Raw genomic sequence first — 18,961 nt, forward strand, 5'->3', positions numbered from 1 at the left:
GAGATGACACTCCAAAAAGAAACTAAACAAGGATCCACTCTAACAAAGATGAAAAAATGCTGGAACAAGAACAAAGACGTTGTAAACAATGGAGTGGTAGACATGGTAAATCCAAAGTCAACTAAATTTCTTTCGACTTTACAAGAAACATATGAGCTAGCAAGGTTGCTCAGACAAGTACCTCAAACTTCAAATCTATTGGAAATAGATCCAACAATAGACCACACATTTCTAGACCTAAGCATGATTTTCACCTCAAGGAGAACCTCTTAAAGTAGTTTTCAAAATGTTACTATAGAACGATTAACTATTTTCACTAGCAAAATTTTCTAAAAGTTTGCTTAATTTTATTGCCTATGTGAAAATAGCTTCAGATTGAATTCATACATTATTGCTAGTTAATCATAATAGGTTATGGAATCACAGTTGCATTCTAAGTTGAGTTATTAGATGGTTTTGAACATTGTTAATTTCAAAGTATTCAAAAGGTCTAAAGTTTACAGAAAAATTAGATAAGAATACATGTACAAAAGATATTTTTATTTTATTAAAGGAGAGTACACATTGTTTATTCCACACAAGGCATAGTGATTATTTGAAAGCAAACAAGTTCTATTTCAACTTTAGATTTTTTTGAATACATTCTTAAGAAAGTACAAAATTTGCAAATGAGTAATGAACATTGATTATTAAACAAAGAACAGAAAACATTGAAAGAGATCAATGGTTTCGTCATTGCCTGGTAGGGAGGCAACAATGTTAAATTTGATGAAGTACCTAGGTTCTTGCATCCTTGCTGTAACTTGTATAGAAAAGAAGAATGATACCAATCACATGAATTGACTAAGCTTAGGAAACAAAGATGTATCGATCAATGTTATGTATTCTAGTTGAACAAAAGCAGTATACATCAACCATATGCATAAAGGAAGAAAACAAAAAAAAGAATGGTTTTATGCTAATGTAGTTTACTTTGTGTGCAGATTTAGGTATGAAGACCAAGTAGGTTGTTGAAGGGACACACATACATACAGTTGTGAAACTTTATGACTAAAGTCATGTAGAAGACTAGCTATTAAATGCACATGACAATTTGTTATGAGACCTTCTAGCTCAACTGGAATTGCTAGAGGAAGTTTATATTGCTAGATGAATAATTCTATAAGAATTTATCGTATTCATATATGCATTGCAAGCTGCTACACAAAGAGATTGTCTTAGCATAATGCTACATGAGGAACCATAATTGAAGGTTTAATAACATGAGGAGGTACTATAATATTACAGTCATAAGTATTGCAAGAATGCATAATACATGTAAAACTGCAAGTGCCATTGAAAGCTACATTGAATATTTCAAACAGAAAAAGAAAAAGTTATGGCTAAGATGTACCAAAGCAAGTGAAAATGGTAGCAATGAGAAACTGAGATATGCAATCAATAGAAATTGATCAAGTACATCAACATTTAACACTAGGTAGCTACAAGACTATGTCTATGGAAATAGAAAGGTATATAAAAGATTCATTCCAAGGATTGCAATCAGTAATAGTTACAACAAGAATGGTGCATTCATAAGAAATTGATTTGAATAATGAAGAAATACAAACGTAGTGATCAACACTTACATGTTGAAACAAAAGGAAGGAAAAATGTGATAAATGAAGATTACTTTGAGCAGTGTTATTGCCATTTTAAGAGGCATGTGTGTTGGAAACAATTGATTAATTGTGTATTGTCTTTTGACGTTACACAAAATGTCATATCATTGCCAGTCAGTGTATGACGATCTCACTCAAGGCATTAAAGACAATTTCCTGTGTCTGTTGAGCATTCTAGAGTTTGCCTAGTTTAGAACACAGTGTCTACCAAGCTCACTTGGGTGACCAAGAAAATTTTGTAGAAGTTGAGTGTTAATTGAGCTCACTTGGTTAATAAAGGAATTGTTGAATGGAACTAGTGTTAACCGAGCTCACTCGCTTACCAAAGGAACTTTGTGAATATGCAGTATTAACTGAGATCACTTGGTTAACACAAGAAAATTGCTTTGAGTTAGTGTCTATCGAGTAGGGTTGGCTAACGAAGGATTTTCTTGTTTTGGCATAATGAGTTCAATTGAATTGTTTGTTGGTTCTAGCTGATTGAGGAGATGAATATTAATTATTCTAATTTGCATTAATGCCAACTTGATAATGTATAAGGTATAAATATAATTTCAAGTTAAGGATTGCATGGGTGGACCATAATAGAAGATTTGATGATGCTTAGAGGAAGCGAATTAGAAGGATAAGCATAATATCCTTGTCGAGTTGCAAAGATACATTCGATCAGAAGGGATCAAGTATATAAGCTAGAATGAGATCTGTAATCAAAAATTTAGTTGCATGAGAAATTAGGTCATCTCATTGTTACTTCTAACCATTGTAGCAGTGATCTAAATCTCTTAATTGAGTTGGCTTAGTAGCTATTTGTAAATCCTCTAACAAGGTAGCATTTCTAGATTGAATTTTCTAAGGACCTCTAATAAGGCCACTTTTAATAGGGTGATTAAATCCTCTAACAGGATCACACCTAATAGTGTGTTTTGTAACCTTTAATAGGGTCAGCTCCTAACAGGGCTCATTTTAGAAGAGTGAAAATTAGTATCTAGTTGCAATTAGTGGTTTTTCCCAAATTGGGTTTCCACGTTAAATCACAGTGTCAATTGTGTTCATGTTATTTCCTTTATGTGTATGCAACTAAGTTAAGTAATATTAATCATAGATAATATGTTAAAGATATTCATGTTAAGAAGTTACCAAGTTATTTCAGTCTTTACTGAGTTACACCATTTTCTAGTGTAAACTGAGCGTGTGTGTGTTTGTCAAGTTACAACAAAATATAATTTAATCAGAGTTTTGATTGTATTGACATCTAAGGGATCTGAGATTAATTGTAGTGGTGACTGATTCACCTCACCCCTCTCAGTTACTCCTCTTATATTTCCAATAATGTGTTCACAGCTCATGGAAGCCAAATGATATCACAGTGGTAAAAGTAACAGATTACACAACAATTATTTTCTAACAAGAAGCTAAATGATTTCCTTTAATAAAGCTACATTAGTATAAAGATACAACCAACAATCTTAATCACATATATTGAAGGAAATAAATGATCAACATAGTATCCAAGCAACATAAAATGGAGTTAAGATAATAAATGGACTCACAATTATAATAGAGAAATAAAAGATTTTATTTTTCATATTTCAATACAGTGATCTTGTGTTTGAGTTTTCAAGACATCGAGGATACATCTAAGCAAAATCTTTCTAGGTTATATCCAAAATGAGGGAATTTAGGGTCCATAGTGACCAGAATCCCTAGAAATGCAATGAGAAAATAGATAGACATGATTTTCTATGAATGACATTTTGTCATTTATCTAATTTGGCTAAATATATGCAACCAAAAGATTGAAGAGAAAGCTATAGGATGAACAACATGAATTTCATCATTCTCATAAAGGAAATTGATAGCGACAATACCCAGATCAACAGAGAAACAAAAGTACTCCATATATCAAGTGTGACATATTTCTAGAAGAGAAAGTATCAGCAAGTGGTCATTTTCTTACCATCAGATTCAAAATATTATGCAGGCAACAAGCTAATAATTTTGTTGAAAATACTCAAACCATAGATCAGTGTGGAAGAGATCTCCAGAAACTCAAAAGATGAAATTGCAAAATGATTAAAAGATGGGGTTTTTCTTCCCTCTTTAACCACCAAAGCCCTAATTTCAATCAAATCTAATCTAAATTTTTTTTGGTCCAACCATGAGAAAGGATATATCATTCTTTCAAACTCTTTATCTTATTAGATTTTTAATTATGTATATATGTTTTGTAATTTTTAGCATAAATATCACCTAACATATATAGATAATTTAAAATCTAATTTTTTATTATATTTATTGATATACATTTTAAATTTTTTTATATTAAATATCATTATTTAATAAATATTAGGAAAAAATTATATTTCACTTTATTTTAAATAATCACATTGATTACTTTGAATAAATTAATCACAATATATATAACAAAGGATAATAGTTGAACAAAGAGTTGCAGAGTAGGAGCGGGATGGGAGTGCATGTTCAAAATTCAAATCTAGAGACGGGCGGGAAGTCACAGGGAGGCGGACCTCGATCACCAGGCACGTAAGAGGGGATCCAAGTAGGCAGCGGAGAGGAGTCAGGAGATGGGGACCCACGTGAGGACATTCCAAGGAATCTCCCAAAGAGATGGGCCTCACTCTTTGGTGTCAAGCCATCTGGTAAGTCCTCTTTTCCTCTGATTAAGGTTTTGTCAGGACTGGAAAAGGGATCATGGACGATTTCTATTCTAGACGAGATTGTTGACCACATCATTGCCTCTATGGCCTCAACGCTCATCGAAAAATTTATTGGTCTGAGACCAAATATTGATGTGGTTTGGGCCTACACTTTGAAAAAATGGAGCTTGGAAGGTCAGGTCAGTGTCACATCAATGGCTAAGGGTTTTCTCTCTTTTGAGTTCACCTGTCAAGAGGACATGGCTGACATTCTATGTGATAGCCCCTGGAGCTTTGGGAGGGCCACCCTGATGCTTCAAAAATGGTCATCTCAACTGGACTTAAACGAATCATTCCTTCAGCAAGATCCAGTATGGGTCAGACTCCCTGAGCTGCCATTGGAGTTCTGGAATGAGGATGTCTTTAAGGAAGTGGCCAACTCTTTCGAAGAGCTTCTCTCCATCGACCCTATTACAGCTTCTAAGAGTAGGCTAACTTATGCGAGGATTTGCATAGGTGTGAGGGAGGGGGATGATATGCCTGAAGTGGTATGTTTTTAGTCAAATATTGGCACTCATATCCAACAGTTGGACTTTGAGAGTGTCCCTTTTGGGTGTTTTCACTGTCTAAAAATAGGTCACAAGGCTTTTTAGTGCCTGAAAGCTAAGACTGCTAAGCATAAGAATCCTCCTTCTTCTTCTCAATCAAGGATGAAGAAAGTTTGGAAAAAGAAGACCACTGAACAAGGCCAAAAGAGCCTTTCTATGGAGACCCAAAATGCAACAGATGCTCCTAAGATGACAAACCAAGAGCCTCAGGGTAGGACAAGCAAAGAAGGAGAGTCACTCAAGTCAGGATTGAGTTCCTCTCTACCTTTAAATGCTTCCCAATATATTGAGGATGACCAGGTCAAGGAAAGGAGCCTCATGCCTGGAGAAGAGGAAGGTAAAGTTGTCTCACCAAAAGGTTTTTAGGAGTCTAGTTTGGACATTTTCCCCAATGAGCAAGAGCCAATTCTGGGCTCCACAGAAGAGACAAAGGAAAGAGAAAATAAGGAAATGATAATCTTTTAGGTTCCAGAGGAAAAGTTGGTTTCCACTAGAGAAGCAGCAACCAGAATAGGAAAAAAGGAGGACTTGTTGAAAGATCTGGAGCAAAGGGTAGATCTTCTCAACACCCCAAGGAATGGTAATAAGGCTTCTAGATCCTTGAAATTTGAAAAGAAGGGAGAGATACCTAGGAAGAATCAAATCAGAGATCCATCCAAGGCTTCTCCTATAGTGACTAGGAGCAGTTGCAAACCAAATGTGGGCTCTACAACCAAAGTAGGCAAAAAATCAGAGAGGGAGTCCAGAGAAGAGGAGACTAGAAGATGCTTGGTGAATGGGTGCTAAAGAACTCTGAAGAATTTTTATAAGAGTAAAAAATGGAGATCATCTCATGGAATATTAGGGGCCTAAATGGTGCCCATAAATAGGAAATTATTAGCAATCTGATTAGAGACCAGAGACCAGACATTTTGATGATCCAAGAAACAAAACTGAAAAAGGATACTTTGAGAAATATAAGGTTTAGTAACCTAATGAGCGGGGAGGCTTTGAACTCTGATGGAGCCTCTGGAGGCTTGCTGAATTTATACAAGACTAAAATTTTCAGGGTAGAAACAATATTCAATGAAGGTAATATTCTTTTTTGTAAAGTGTTCCATATCCATTCCAATGAATTTTGGTTCTTGCTCAATATTTATGCTCCCAATAAAAAGAGAGATAGAAAGTTCTACTGGTCTAGATCAGAAGGGCTGGTACAGAATAGTAACATTAAAAAAAGGAATCATTATGAGAGACTTCAACACCCCTCTTCTGGACAAGGAGAAGAAGGGCGGTCTTCCTCAAGAATAGGATAGCAAGCATGACCTTTCTAACTTCATCAATGGATTGAATTTTCTGGATCTGGACCTAATGGGAGGTGACTTCACTTGGTCCAATAAAAACTTAGGCAAGGAGTGTATTCAGGTTAGATTGGATAGAGCCCTCATTTCTCCTGATTGGCTGCAATCCTCCTCTTGCAAGTTAGCTCTTTTACCTAGAATTGGGTCCGACCACTCCCCCATCTCCCTCTCGATTGTTCCTTTCGATCCCTGTAGACCTCCTCCCTTCCATTTTGAGAAAATGTGGACCTCCCACCCTGACCTTTTAGAAAGAATTAAGGTATGGTGGAGCATAGATGTGGAAGGCATTGCTATGTTCAGGGTGGCTAGAAAACTCAGTAATGTTAAAAGGATGGTATAAGCTTGGAATAAGTTGGATTTTGGTCATTTATTCTCTCTCAAAGAGGATCTCTCTGCTAATCTCTCTTCTATCCAAGCCTCCATTCAGGAAAATGGGTATGATGCCTCGAATAAGGAAGAAGAGCTGTCCATTCTGTATGATTTACATGACATTATTAGCAAAGAGGAAAAGTTCTGGAGGCAAAGATCTAGAATCAATTAGCTCAAGGAAGGAGACTAGAACACAAAGTTCTTCCATTTATCCACTCTTAAGCATCGAGCTAATAACAAGATTTCTAGCTTGAAGAAAGATCAGGGTGTGCTAACTAAGGAAGAAGATATTTCACTTGAAGTTGTTTCTTTTTTCTCCTCCCTTCTATCTTGGGATCCTTTACTCTCTAAAGTGGACTAGGATGACATTATCTCTTGTATCCCTCAGATCCTCCAACTGCACCATAATAATCTAGTCCGGGCAATTCCTTTTGATTCTGAAGTTAGAGAAGCTCTTTTTTCTCTTCCGATAGATAAATCGCTCAGACCTGATGGTTTTCCCACCTTCTTTTTCCAAATGTACTAGCCTATCATTATGAAGGATTTCGTTAAGGCGGTTCAGGAGTTCTTTAGAGCCAGAAGTATTCTGAAGGAAATTAACTCCACATTCTTAGTTCTTATTCCCAAAGTGCCAGGAGCTGACACTCTAGATAAGTTCAGACCCATCAGCTTATGCAACTCATTTTATAAGATCATCTCAAAGGTGCTCACTTCAAGGCTACTTAAGATTCTCTCGCTGATTATTTCTCAGCAATAATCTAATTTTGTCCTGGCAGACAGATTTTAGATTCGATTATCATGGTGCATGAAGTATTCACTCTATGGAAAGAGAGAAGGGATGTTACTCAAACTAGACATGTCCAAAGCTTATGATCAGGTGGATTGGTCTTTTTTGGATTTGGTGTTGAAGGCTTTTGGCTTTGATGTCAAATTGTGCAAGCTAATCTCCCAGCTGATCACCACCCCCTCTCTAGCTATTTTAGTGAATGGATCCCCCTCTAATTTATTCAAACCTACTAGAGGCCTACGTCAAGGGGATCCTCTATTACCTATACTCTTTATTATCTTGGCAGAATGTATTGGCAGACTCATGGAGAAGAAAAAGAAAGAAGGGAGGATCAAAGGTTTTAAACCTTCTTCCAAATGCACCCCCTTTTCACATCAGCAATTTGTTGATGATACTATTATGGGTGGAGAGGCCTTGGTCAAGGAGGCTAAGGCTATGAAAGACATTTTGGACACCTATTCTAGAGGGTCAGAGTAGCTCATCAATTGGGACAAAAGCTCTATTTTCTTTATCAATACTCTGGAGGAAAGATAGAAGAGAATCTCTAGAATCCTAGGATGTTAGGTGGGGAAGCTTCCTTCTACCTACCTTGGTCTCCCCTGGGGAACAAACCCATCTGAATCCTTTTGGAATGGAATCATGGAAAGGTTCAATGAGAAGTTGGCTGGCTGGAAAGGACCCATTCTTAGCCAAGCTGGAAAATGTCAACTAGTTAAATCCATCCTCCAAAACTTGCCGATATATGCTCTGAGCCTTTTTACCATACCAGTGAAATATGCCGAGAGGATGGAGAAAATCCAAAGGGATTTTTTATGGACATGAATTGAAAGAAATAAAAGGTACCCCCTTGTTGCTTGGGATAAAGTTTGCCTCCCTAAGAAGAAAGGAGGTATGGGAATCAGGAAGCTCACTCACCTCAATAAGGCCCTCCTGGCAAAGCAAATTTGGCACATCTTCAATAGCACGGGGGAATGGAGAGACACTGTGGTAAATAAGTATATAAAAAGGCCCTCTATTCAGTTCACTGTTTTCAATGAGGATATCCCAAGAGGCTCAGTTGTTTGGAATGGTTTCTTAAAAGCCAGGGACTTAGCAAACTCTAAAGTCTCCTAGAAGCTGGGTAATGGGGAGAATATTCTATTTTGGTCTAACTATTGGCTCTCTTAGGGCCTCCTTATGAATAACCCTAGCTATGGATCATGGGCTAATGATTGCATCAATCTTTTTGGGCACAAAGTCAGCAATTATAGGACTGAATAGGGATGGAAGGACCTTTCCATTATCTCAGAGGACCTCAAACCAATCATGAGCATGCTTAATTCCTTATCCCTTAGCAGTAATAAGGATGAACTGGTTTGGAGGGATACTGCCAATGTTCTCTATTCGGTTGCCTCTGGGTACTCTGCTTTATGGAGCTTAAAAGAGTCTCCCCCTTGGTCGAGGGCTTGGCTCTCAGGCCTCATGCCAAAAGTCAACATGTTTTTTTGGTTGGCCCTTCAAGAAAAAACTCTCACCCAAGAAAATCTTGTCAAAAGAGGTCATATCATGCCTAGCAGATGTGTTTTGTGCAAAGAAGAGTTGGAGATACGTAATCATTTGTTCCTTTACTGCTCTTACTCCAAGATAGTTTGGGGCTTCCTCACCCAGGACCTTGGCCATAGCTAGTACTTTCCTTCCAACCTTCTGGACTTTTTCTGTCAATGGCATGGCATGTTCAATGGGACTACCTTGCAAGAAATTAGCTCCTGGCTCCTACCCCATTTTTGTTGGAGCATATGGAAGGAGAGAAACAATCATATTTTTAGAGATAGGGAGGAGTCGGCTTTAGTTGTTGGAAGGAAGATCTTCGATAACATAAAGGATAGTTTTCCAGTGAGGAAGGGGGGAGTTTTTGAGATAGGAGGCAGGAAAAAGGAGAAGGCAAAAGACAGATTGAGGAAAAGACAGGAATCCAAGTGGCTCCTCCCCCTTGAAGGTTGGCACAAAGCCAACTTTGACGGAGCCTCCAAGGGCAACCCTAGATCCTCGGGTAGTGGAGGTGTGATAAGGAATGAAAATGGAGATAGTATTGTAGCTTTTCTCTCTCGTTGGGTTTCCAAAAAAATAATTTTGCGAAAGCCAATGCAACATGCAATGTTGTAAAACTGGCTTTTCAAATTGGGGTCACCAATTTATGGCTTGAAGGAGACTCGAATAACATTATAAAGTGCATCAATGGCAATTCGTATCCATCTTGGACGATTGCAAATCTTATTGATGAGACTAGAGAGACCCTTGCCAAATTTAATAGAATCCACGTCACCCATACTTTTCGGGAAGCAAACCCGATTGCCGATAGGTTTGCAAATATAGGGGTTAGCACAGACCAAAAAATGACTTGGCTTCCTGGAACTTGTTTGTTGACAAACATTAAAAGTCTGATCAACTTGGATAAAATCCAAGGAAGTACGAAGAAAATCAAGCTTAATTATGAATATGAAGGGGTTAGGAAATAAGGGTACTTTTCATAATAGAAGCATGGAAAATCATAAATGTAGTAATCCATTATTGATTAATCAACATGCTTTGTGGGTTGTTTATTGAAATCACTTCTGGGGCAAAAACAAGGTTATTTTTCTTTATTCTTTGCTTACTCTCAAAGGTCCATTTCAGTCACAAAGTGAAGAGCACATGAGTAAAGTGGGTGTGCAATGTGCAGAAATGGTTGGCGAGAGATGTAGAAAGGAGCCGGTGGAGGATTTTGAGAAATGGAGAAGTAGGCCGAAAGTGTGGGAAAAGCTTGAAGAGGATGGGGTTACTAATTATATCATGAAGCTACATGGATTTGATCAGGAGGTGACCAAAAGCATGGTAGGGTCCTGGAAGGATGGCAGGGTAAAGGTGAATTGTATCTACTTTCGAATAACAGAGGAGGTGATTGCGGCTGTCACTGAAATCCCTATCGAGGGTTTTAAATTCTTTAGGGATAAGAAGCTCTCAGCCAATGCGGTTAGGGACTTTGTGGAGAGTGAGAAGGAATTGAACGCGTTGAAAAAGATTGACACCTACTATGTCCTTGACTCCATGAAGAAGCGATGGAGGTATGTTCTGAAAGCTGTTATCGAGTACATTACTTTGGACCCTAGGTTTGATAGAGCTCAAAACAACCATTTTGTCATTTTGAACCATTTTTGGAATAATGCAAAAATTTCCTTTCCTTATTATCTATTAACCTCAATGAGCAAGGCGGTGGATAGCTTCAAAAAGAAGCCCATCGCAAACTCGGCTCTGCATGAGGGGCTACTGCTGCATATCCACGAGCACTTCAAAGCTCAAACTATAAGCATCACCCCCCCTCAGATAGAGAATGTGGAGTCTAGTAGTTCCAATTGCTCCTCTGACTTGGGTGAAATTCAGAGCCTCAACTCTAAGAAAGGAGGGATCTCTTCTTCGAGGAAAGCAGTGACTTACCTTGCTAAAAAATCACCCTCCCCCTTAACCACTAGCAAAAAAGGCCCTAGGGATCTCGGGAAAAAGCCTTCGGAGAAGGTAGAGGAGGGAGACAACGATGATGATGAGGAACTAGAGTCTAAGGAGGTGGTTAAGTAGATGCAGGAGGAAATTAAGGAGGAAAGTGGAAGGAAGAAACGCAAGAGGGAGAGTTTGGAGGATGTGCGCTCTCAATTTGAGGAGGTGTCTATGTTGCCCCTTTCTCCTGTCCATCTCCATCCTAAGGAGTAGAAATAGGAGAAAGCTGGGTATGCGGAAGGGGAAGTGCAAACTAATGACAAGAGGAAAGCATGGATCAACTTCAATGTCAAGACTTCCAAGATGGGCATCTTCAGGGATGCCATGAATCCCCAAATCCTTGTGGATAATCAAGAAGAATAGCGGCTAGAAGAACTCATTGATCTGGCAATTGTGGCTATTTCAGACAGAGCCAAGGAGACAGGGATGAACCTCTTGAATAATGCTCGTGATAGTATGATTGATAATTTTAGATCAATCAAATGGATTTTCCACGAGCTCAAGGAGGTCAAAGATCAGGTGAAACATATTGAGGCAACAAGGAAAGGGATGGATGCCAACAAGAGGATAGATTTGGCTTATAGACTCAGTCTGGTAGAAAAAAGGATTCACAACCTGGAAAACTACAATCACAACCTTGTGAATTAGATGTTCTCCTTGTTAAGCTCCATTAACAACAACATCATCTCTCTCATGGGCTGGATCAGAGACAGAGAAATGCATGAAGATGAGGATGGAAAAGACAGGGATGAGGCTAGAACGGAGGATGACTCTGCAAAGGACAACTCCATTCCTGATCAGGACCAAGGGAACCAAAGGGCGCAACAAATGGAAGCAGAGGAGAATCAACTAGCCTTTGACGGTGCTCAGGTTATGCACGATCTAGAGCGAAAGAATGAGGAATAACTCTCACCTGTTCTTTTGTTTATCGTTGTCTTTTGGCTTTAGGTCATGGCTTTGCTTGTCTTATTTTCCTATTCTTTTCTCAATGCTCTTTCCTTTGGCTGGGCTTAATGCTTATTATTAGCCTATGAACTTAAACTTTCTTGGCTGGGCTTGCATGCTTATTATCAACCTTTTTTGTTTTAACTATTAGGTTTCAGGTTCCCTGTAAAACCTATTTATCTAATAAAAAACAAAGGATAATAGTTTCACTTGAATAAAATAATTATAAAATTAATAATATCAAGCGTTAAAATTATAAAATACTTGATATTTATTAATTATTTTGAAATGCAAGATGAGAGAGATATGATCAGTTAAGTCACAATTATTTTTGAAGACTTAAAGTGACTTACACTTGAGCAAGGAGTTCTATTTTGAGCCAAGATAGACTATTTGAGTTAACTACAGGTCACAAAGAGTTGATTTTCAATCATGGGGTAGTTTCATTTTCTCATCATATTTTTACATATTTTTGAGCAATTTGACATGCTATATTTTTGGGTTGGTTTTGAGATTCGACCTAGGGTTTTGTACATACTTTTGAGAAAATAGAGGCAATTTTTCAATTGGCTATCAGTTGGACAAGTGTTTGAGAGAACATTGGATTAGTTTCTTCACAAATTGGAGCAATTTTGACACTTATTTTTCATGCATTTTTCTCATATCCAAAATTGATTTTTGAGCTCTATTTATTGTACATTCACCTCATTTAAGGTCTCTTCTTTCTCACTAAGATTTTTTGCACAATTTTTTTTCAAAATTTGATTGTATGAGCACTTTGTAGCAGAGATTGTTTCAACATTGATTATACAGATTCAACCGTTCCTTCCCATTGATTCTTGTTTGCAATATTGTGGGTTCTTTTCTTTTATGTTATATCTGTCCTTTATTCAAGCTATATTCCTTATTGCATGTTAGAATCTCGATACTTGTAACTGAAGGTCTTTTTTTTTGTCCTTATTCTTTTTCATAGAAAATTGGTAAAGCCTAGGTTTTCCTTTCTAAGCAAAATATTTTGGGTCCTTGCATAGAAATACTTTTGTAATTGCATGATTGTCTGGGTATTGTGAATCATTAGTATCTTGGCTAATTGGTGTTAATTAAATTGAAGTTACATACAAATCATTGGTGTATAACCACATTTAGGTTTAGTATTCATTATTTTCATTCACTTCTCATCCCTTTTCCCACATACCATTAAGTTTTTAGGTGATCACTATTCAGGAACCAACTAGATCCACAGATTCATCTCTCGTTTTAGGAAAACCCACCAACCGAGAGATTTTCCATGTTTTAACAAGATAGCTAGATATTTCATCTTGATAAAGGTGCAATCTTGATTGAAAAGAAGAACAACATCATAAGCTTACCAAATAACTCAAAACCTTATGATAAAAAAGTGAAACCACTATGGTATAGAGAGAATAAGTACTATGATTTCCATTAGAACAAAGGGCATAAGACCAAAAAGCGCATAAAACTTAAACACATAATCTAGTATCTTATAAAATTTAGAGATGTGGTCGTAGATTGGCACAATGCCAACTCTGATCATAAGGATTTCAAAGAACCTTTTCCCAAGTATGAAATAGGGGAAGGATCCAAATCCAAGAATAATGCTAAGGTAAGTTACATGTACCCCAATGATGATAATGTTATTCACATGGTGCAACATGTTGAAGTAGAGTATTCTAATATGGTTCTTCTAAAAGGACCAAACACAGATCTTAAAACAACAAATGCTATAACTAGATTGAGAGAAAATATTATTCTCAAAGGGGTTGAACTATCATCAAAAGATCTACCATCCAAGGAAAAACCAACTACTATGAGTACAACTAAAATTTTGAAAGAAGCATCTTGCTCTAGAGGAACCAATTACAATATTCTTCAATAATTACAACATACCAATGCTCAAATCAAAATCTTTGAGTTGTTGAAAAACTCCCCTACACATAAGAAAATCTTGGACAAGGCTCTCACAGAGGCAAACATACCTAAAGACTTGGACCTGTATTGGTTCCAATCTATGGTGGGACACTTAACATCACCATACTACCCATCCTTCTCTAAAGAAGATGATAGCTCACTAAGTTAGCCACATAATCAAGCATTGCACATTGAGGTCATGATTTATAAGTCATATGTCAAATGTGTGATGATAGATGGAGGAGTTGGTCTCAATATATGTTCTTACAACCTAATTCAAAAACTTAATTTCTTTGAGCATGCTATAAACCCTTGCAATAAAATAACAATAAAATCTTATGATAAAGAAGAGAGGACTTCAAAAGGACTTGTGGTGCTACCTATTAGAGTAGGACCTATGTAAAGAGGTGTAACTTTTGAAGTGCTAGATACACCATTGTCCTACAATACCCTGCTGGGATGTCCTTAGATACATGAAATGCAAGATTTTCATTCAACATACCATCAATTCATAAAGTTTCCCCATAATGGAGTAGAGTTATCTATACCTACTAACTCAAGCCATGCTTGCAACACATTAAAAACAATCTACTAACACTTTTGTGCCACAAAGTAGGGAATCTACTAAGAATCATGAGACAACTAAATTACATGGAAAAGTTTCTAAAGCTGAAGGATACAGGAATGGGGAAGTACAAACTACTAGTGTTGCCTATAACATCACTCCCTCCATCTTCATAGTATTATGGAAGACCATCCGAGGATACAAAACAATTAAAAACTAAAGCTAAAATAGTTCATAATGATACCTTCATACAAGTGACAATATCTTTAGAGGACAAGGAAGAAGAAAGAGTTGTCTTGGCTTGGTTGTAAAAAGGAGAAGGTGAAGACAAAGAAATAAAACATTGTTAAATGTTATCTAATTGTTTTTGAAGAGTTTATAAGATAATAAAAGAACTGGATACAGAGGAGAAGGTTCTATTGGGAAAAATGACAAAGGCTTGATAGATATGATCAAGGAAAAATTCATAAGGCCTAATGATATCATAGGTATAGGCTTTAAGAAGACACCATTTCACTTGGGAAAGAAGAAGTTCATACAAGTCCCTAAGAAATTTATACAAAGCTCAAATGATGAGGATACATTTCCTTATTCCATTTCACAATACATATCTAATATGCTCCATGATCATGTTGAAAAAATTCACAAGTGAACAATGCACAAAGAAACAATGGTTTAGAGGAGACAACATCTACCTATCAGATAACCCTTGAACAACTGCAATCTATTCAAATAGCTAGTCCTATGTATCAAGGAGACTATACATTCCTATACAATTTCAAACAGGAGAATCTAGTCAAACTCAATCCATGGAAGGAGTTGAACAAGACAAGGATGATAATGAAAGTAGTGAAGGGGTTCTAATGACCTTAGGAGAGTTTTGTTGTCTATCACCTGGCTATCAGCTGGTAATATTTATTCCCATGAATATGAGCTTGAAATTTTTTCTAAAGCTACTATTGCTAACAAGGATGTAGATTGTTGGAAATATAAGAGGGGAGGGATGAATTAGTTACTACTAAAATAAATCCCAGATCCCTTAGATGTCAGTACAAAATGAAAACTGAAAATGGAATATTGTTGAAGCTCGGTAAACACATATAGAATGTTGTGACTTGGTAAAAGCTTGACATATAAACTTTAGATGTTATCTACGATTACCCTTACTTTAACTTAGTTGTAAACACATAAAATAAAATAGCTTGAACACGTTTGACACCAAGATTTAATGTGGAAATCCAATTTGGGAAAAACCATCGATTGCAACTAGTTACTATTTTCACTCTTTTGAAGTGAGACCTATTAGGAGCCAACCCTTTTAAAGGTTACAAAACACACTGTTAGGTGTGACCCTATTAAAGGATTTAATCACCCTATTAGGAGTGTCTTTGTTAGAGGTCTTTAAACAATTAAATAGAGCTGCCACCTTGTTAAAGGATTTGCAAATAGCTATTAAGCCAACTCTGTTAGGAGATTTAAATCACTAATACAATGATTAGAGGGTAATAATGAGATGAAATGATTTGAATGCAATTAAATTTTTGATTACAGATCTCTATTTTGGCTTGTACTTGATTCTTCCTAATCAAATATAGCTTTCTTGCTCCACAAGGATATTCTGCTTATCCTTCAAATTCACTTCCTCTTCTCATCATTAAATCTTCAATAACATCTTCAAGCTTTCACATCTACACCATCACACTTTGAAATTACAACTTGACCTTATACTTATATCTTTCACTTTGTCAAGCTGACTCAAATACAACTTAGAATAATTAATATTCATCACCTCAGTTGGCTGAAATCAATAGATAAACCAATTAAGCTTATTATGCCAAAATAAGAAAATCCTTTGTTAGCTAACCTAGCTTAGTAGAAACTAACTTAGAAATGATTTCCTTTGTTAACCAACAGAAGCTCGGTTAACACTGCAAAATTTATGAAAATCCTTTGGCAACTAAGTGAGCTCTGTTAGCACTAGTTCCATCCAACTTTCCTTCATTAACTGAGTGAGCTCGGTTAACACTCACTTTCTGCATACTTTCCTTTGACGGTTGAGTGAACTAGCTAGACACTAGCTTCTGAATTAGGAAATCATAGGAACACTCAATAGACACAAAAAACTATCTTCACTGCTCGAGTGAGCTCAGCATATACTGACTGATAATGATATGACATTTGTGTAACATCAAAGACAACACATAATTAGTTAATTGTATCCAATAGTAGATAAGGTTCACACATATGAAAACCAACTTGACGTAGGACATGGGTCTGAAGTTAGGTCAAATGAGTTCGATTCCACTAATGTTAATCTATCTAATACTGATAGGGTTATGTTTATAGTGATTTGAACACACCAGTAGATGAGATCACTTTAGGACTTGAGTTTCTAGTCTAGGATTTTGACAAACTTACTGTGGACATTCTTGAACTAGTCAACTCTCTTCCCCTCATGAATCCCAAGCTTATTGAATGGAACTTTGATATAACATCCATTGAAGTCCATAAGTTCTAGAATGAATATCATTTTGCATGTTACCTCAATGGAATTGAACCTATGACATATTATACTTGAAAATCTAATGTAAACATGATAGAGGTAGATATCAATTATCTCATTTTGAAAATCAAAAGAAAAAGAATAAGCATTTTGATGTAAAAAAAAACATTGTGCTGGTCTCATAATTAAAAATAGTAAAGAAATTTTTTTTTTTTGAAGGTGAAAACCTCTTCGAGGCACTTAAAGATGGGATATTTGATATTCTCCCAAGTCACTTTCTAGATAGATATTCATTATAAATAGAACCGATACAACTAGTGAATGTGGGAACAAAGAGGCATCCATAAGTTATACACTTGGCTTAATCCCTATTAGAGGAAGAAAATAAAGAATTCACAACATTCTTTCAGGAAAAGAAAATTGACTTGGTATGCACATATTTTTATATATTAGGTCTTGACCCTCATCTAATCATGCATCATCTATCTATTACACTTTAAAAAAATTGTGAAGCAGAAGCTCAGAAAGATACATCCTCATGTGGTACTACCTATAAAAGCTAAATTGGAGAAGTTGCTAAGGGAAGGATTCATTATAGCTATCAAAAATGCTAAGTGAATCTCTAACATTATGCATGTTTCTAAACTTGACAAATCAATAAGGGTGTGCATGGACTTTAGAGATGTAAACAAGGCTTGTCTAAAGAATGACTTTCCACTACCCAATATAGACATGGTAGTGGATATAATGATATCTGGATACAAGATGTACTCACTAATGGGTGGATTCTCTAGATACAATTAGATCAAGATAACACTTGAAGCTTTGGAGAAGAAAAATTCCACTTGTGCTTAGGGAACATTTTATTGGAATGTTATGCTCTTTGGTTTAAAAAATGCAAGAGGTACATATCAATGTGCGATGATGACTATCTTCCATGATATGATGCATCATACTATTGAAGAATATGTGGATGATACCCTAGAAAAGTATGTGGAAATAAAGACACATCTAATAGATTTGTGTCCAATCTTAGACCGAATGGAAAAATTCAAACTAAGGCTCAATCCTAAGAATTTTCCATTCAAGGTTACATTAGGCAAGCTATTGGCCTACATCATATTGACAAAAGGAATTGAGATAGATATAAAAACACTACAAGCTATAATGGACATACAACCACCTCAAAACATTAGGCAAATGAAAGATTGAAAGGAAAGCTAAAGTTATTTAGAAGGTTTATATTATAGTTGGAGGACAAAGCACAACCATTTACTAAAACTCTACAAAAAGGAGTCACATGTAAATAGAATGAAGGTTATACAAAGAGTCTAAATCAGTTGAAGTAATATATAGAAAATCCACCTATTCTAATGCCTCCTATTCAAGGGAAACCACTAATCCTATACATATAAGCAACTACCACATCATTGGGGGCACTCCTAGCATATGAAAATGAGAACAAAAAATAATGAACAATCTACTATATCAACAAAACTTTGGTCTCATATGAGATAAAATATGCCATCATTGAGAAAGCTTGCTTGGTATTGGTCTTTGCTTCTCAAAATCTTAGGCACTACATGCTCACTTATTCTATCACATTGATTGTTAAGATTGATCCATTAAAATATATGCTAAATAAAGCAACACTAATGAAAAAGTTGGATAAATGGGTCATGATACTTAGTGAGTTTGACATTGAATAGTTTAACAAAAAGACTATAATAGGATAGGTAATTGCTAATTAGCTGGTGGATGCACCATTGCAAGATGATCAACCACTGAATATAGAGTTTTTTTTATGATTCCATTCATACTTCTAACATAATAGATATGGAAGATGTTCTTTGATGGATCATACACTCAACAAGGATTTGGTGTTGAAACTTTGTTCATCACACCCCAATTGTATTCTCTATCTAAGGTGTACAAGATATTATTTCCTTGTACAAATAATATCATAGAATATGAAGTGTTGACTGATGGCATGAAAATGGCTATTGAATGGAAGGTAGATGAATTACATATCTATGGAGACTTACAACCAGTGATAAATCAAGTAAATGATGTTTATTAGGAAAAATATG

At 36.2% G+C, this 18,961-nt stretch overlaps 1 protein-coding gene across 1 annotated transcript; it reads left to right on the forward strand.

Annotated features, from left to right (window-relative positions):
* The first annotated feature begins 4,128 nt into the window (after positions 1 to 4,128).
* LOC149553018 (uncharacterized) lies at positions 4,129 to 4,878 on the forward strand. Its single transcript, XM_089790276.1, has 2 exons — positions 4,129 to 4,201; positions 4,358 to 4,878. The coding sequence occupies exons 1-2, from the start codon at positions 4,129 to 4,131 to the stop codon at positions 4,876 to 4,878; spliced, it is 594 nt and encodes a 197-aa protein (XP_089646402.1).
* The last annotated feature ends 14,083 nt before the right edge of the window (positions 4,879 to 18,961 follow it).

Source organism: Cupressus sempervirens, chromosome 6 (assembly GCF_028749045.1).
Source record: "Cupressus sempervirens isolate cs-2001-9-10 chromosome 6, ASM2874904v1, whole genome shotgun sequence".
Lineage (NCBI taxonomy): Eukaryota > Viridiplantae > Streptophyta > Pinopsida > Cupressales > Cupressaceae > Cupressus > Cupressus sempervirens.

Bases quoted from the DNA above. Each gene is read 5' to 3' on its own strand.
- LOC149553018 (XM_089790276.1), top strand. From the start codon at position 4,129: ATGGGAGTGCATGTTCAAAATTCAAATCTAGAGACGGGCGGGAAGTCA. The intron at 4,202-4,357 runs GCACGTAAGAGG...AGGTTTTGTCAG, and splicing joins AGGCGGACCTCGATCACCAG to GACTGGAAAAGGGATCATGG.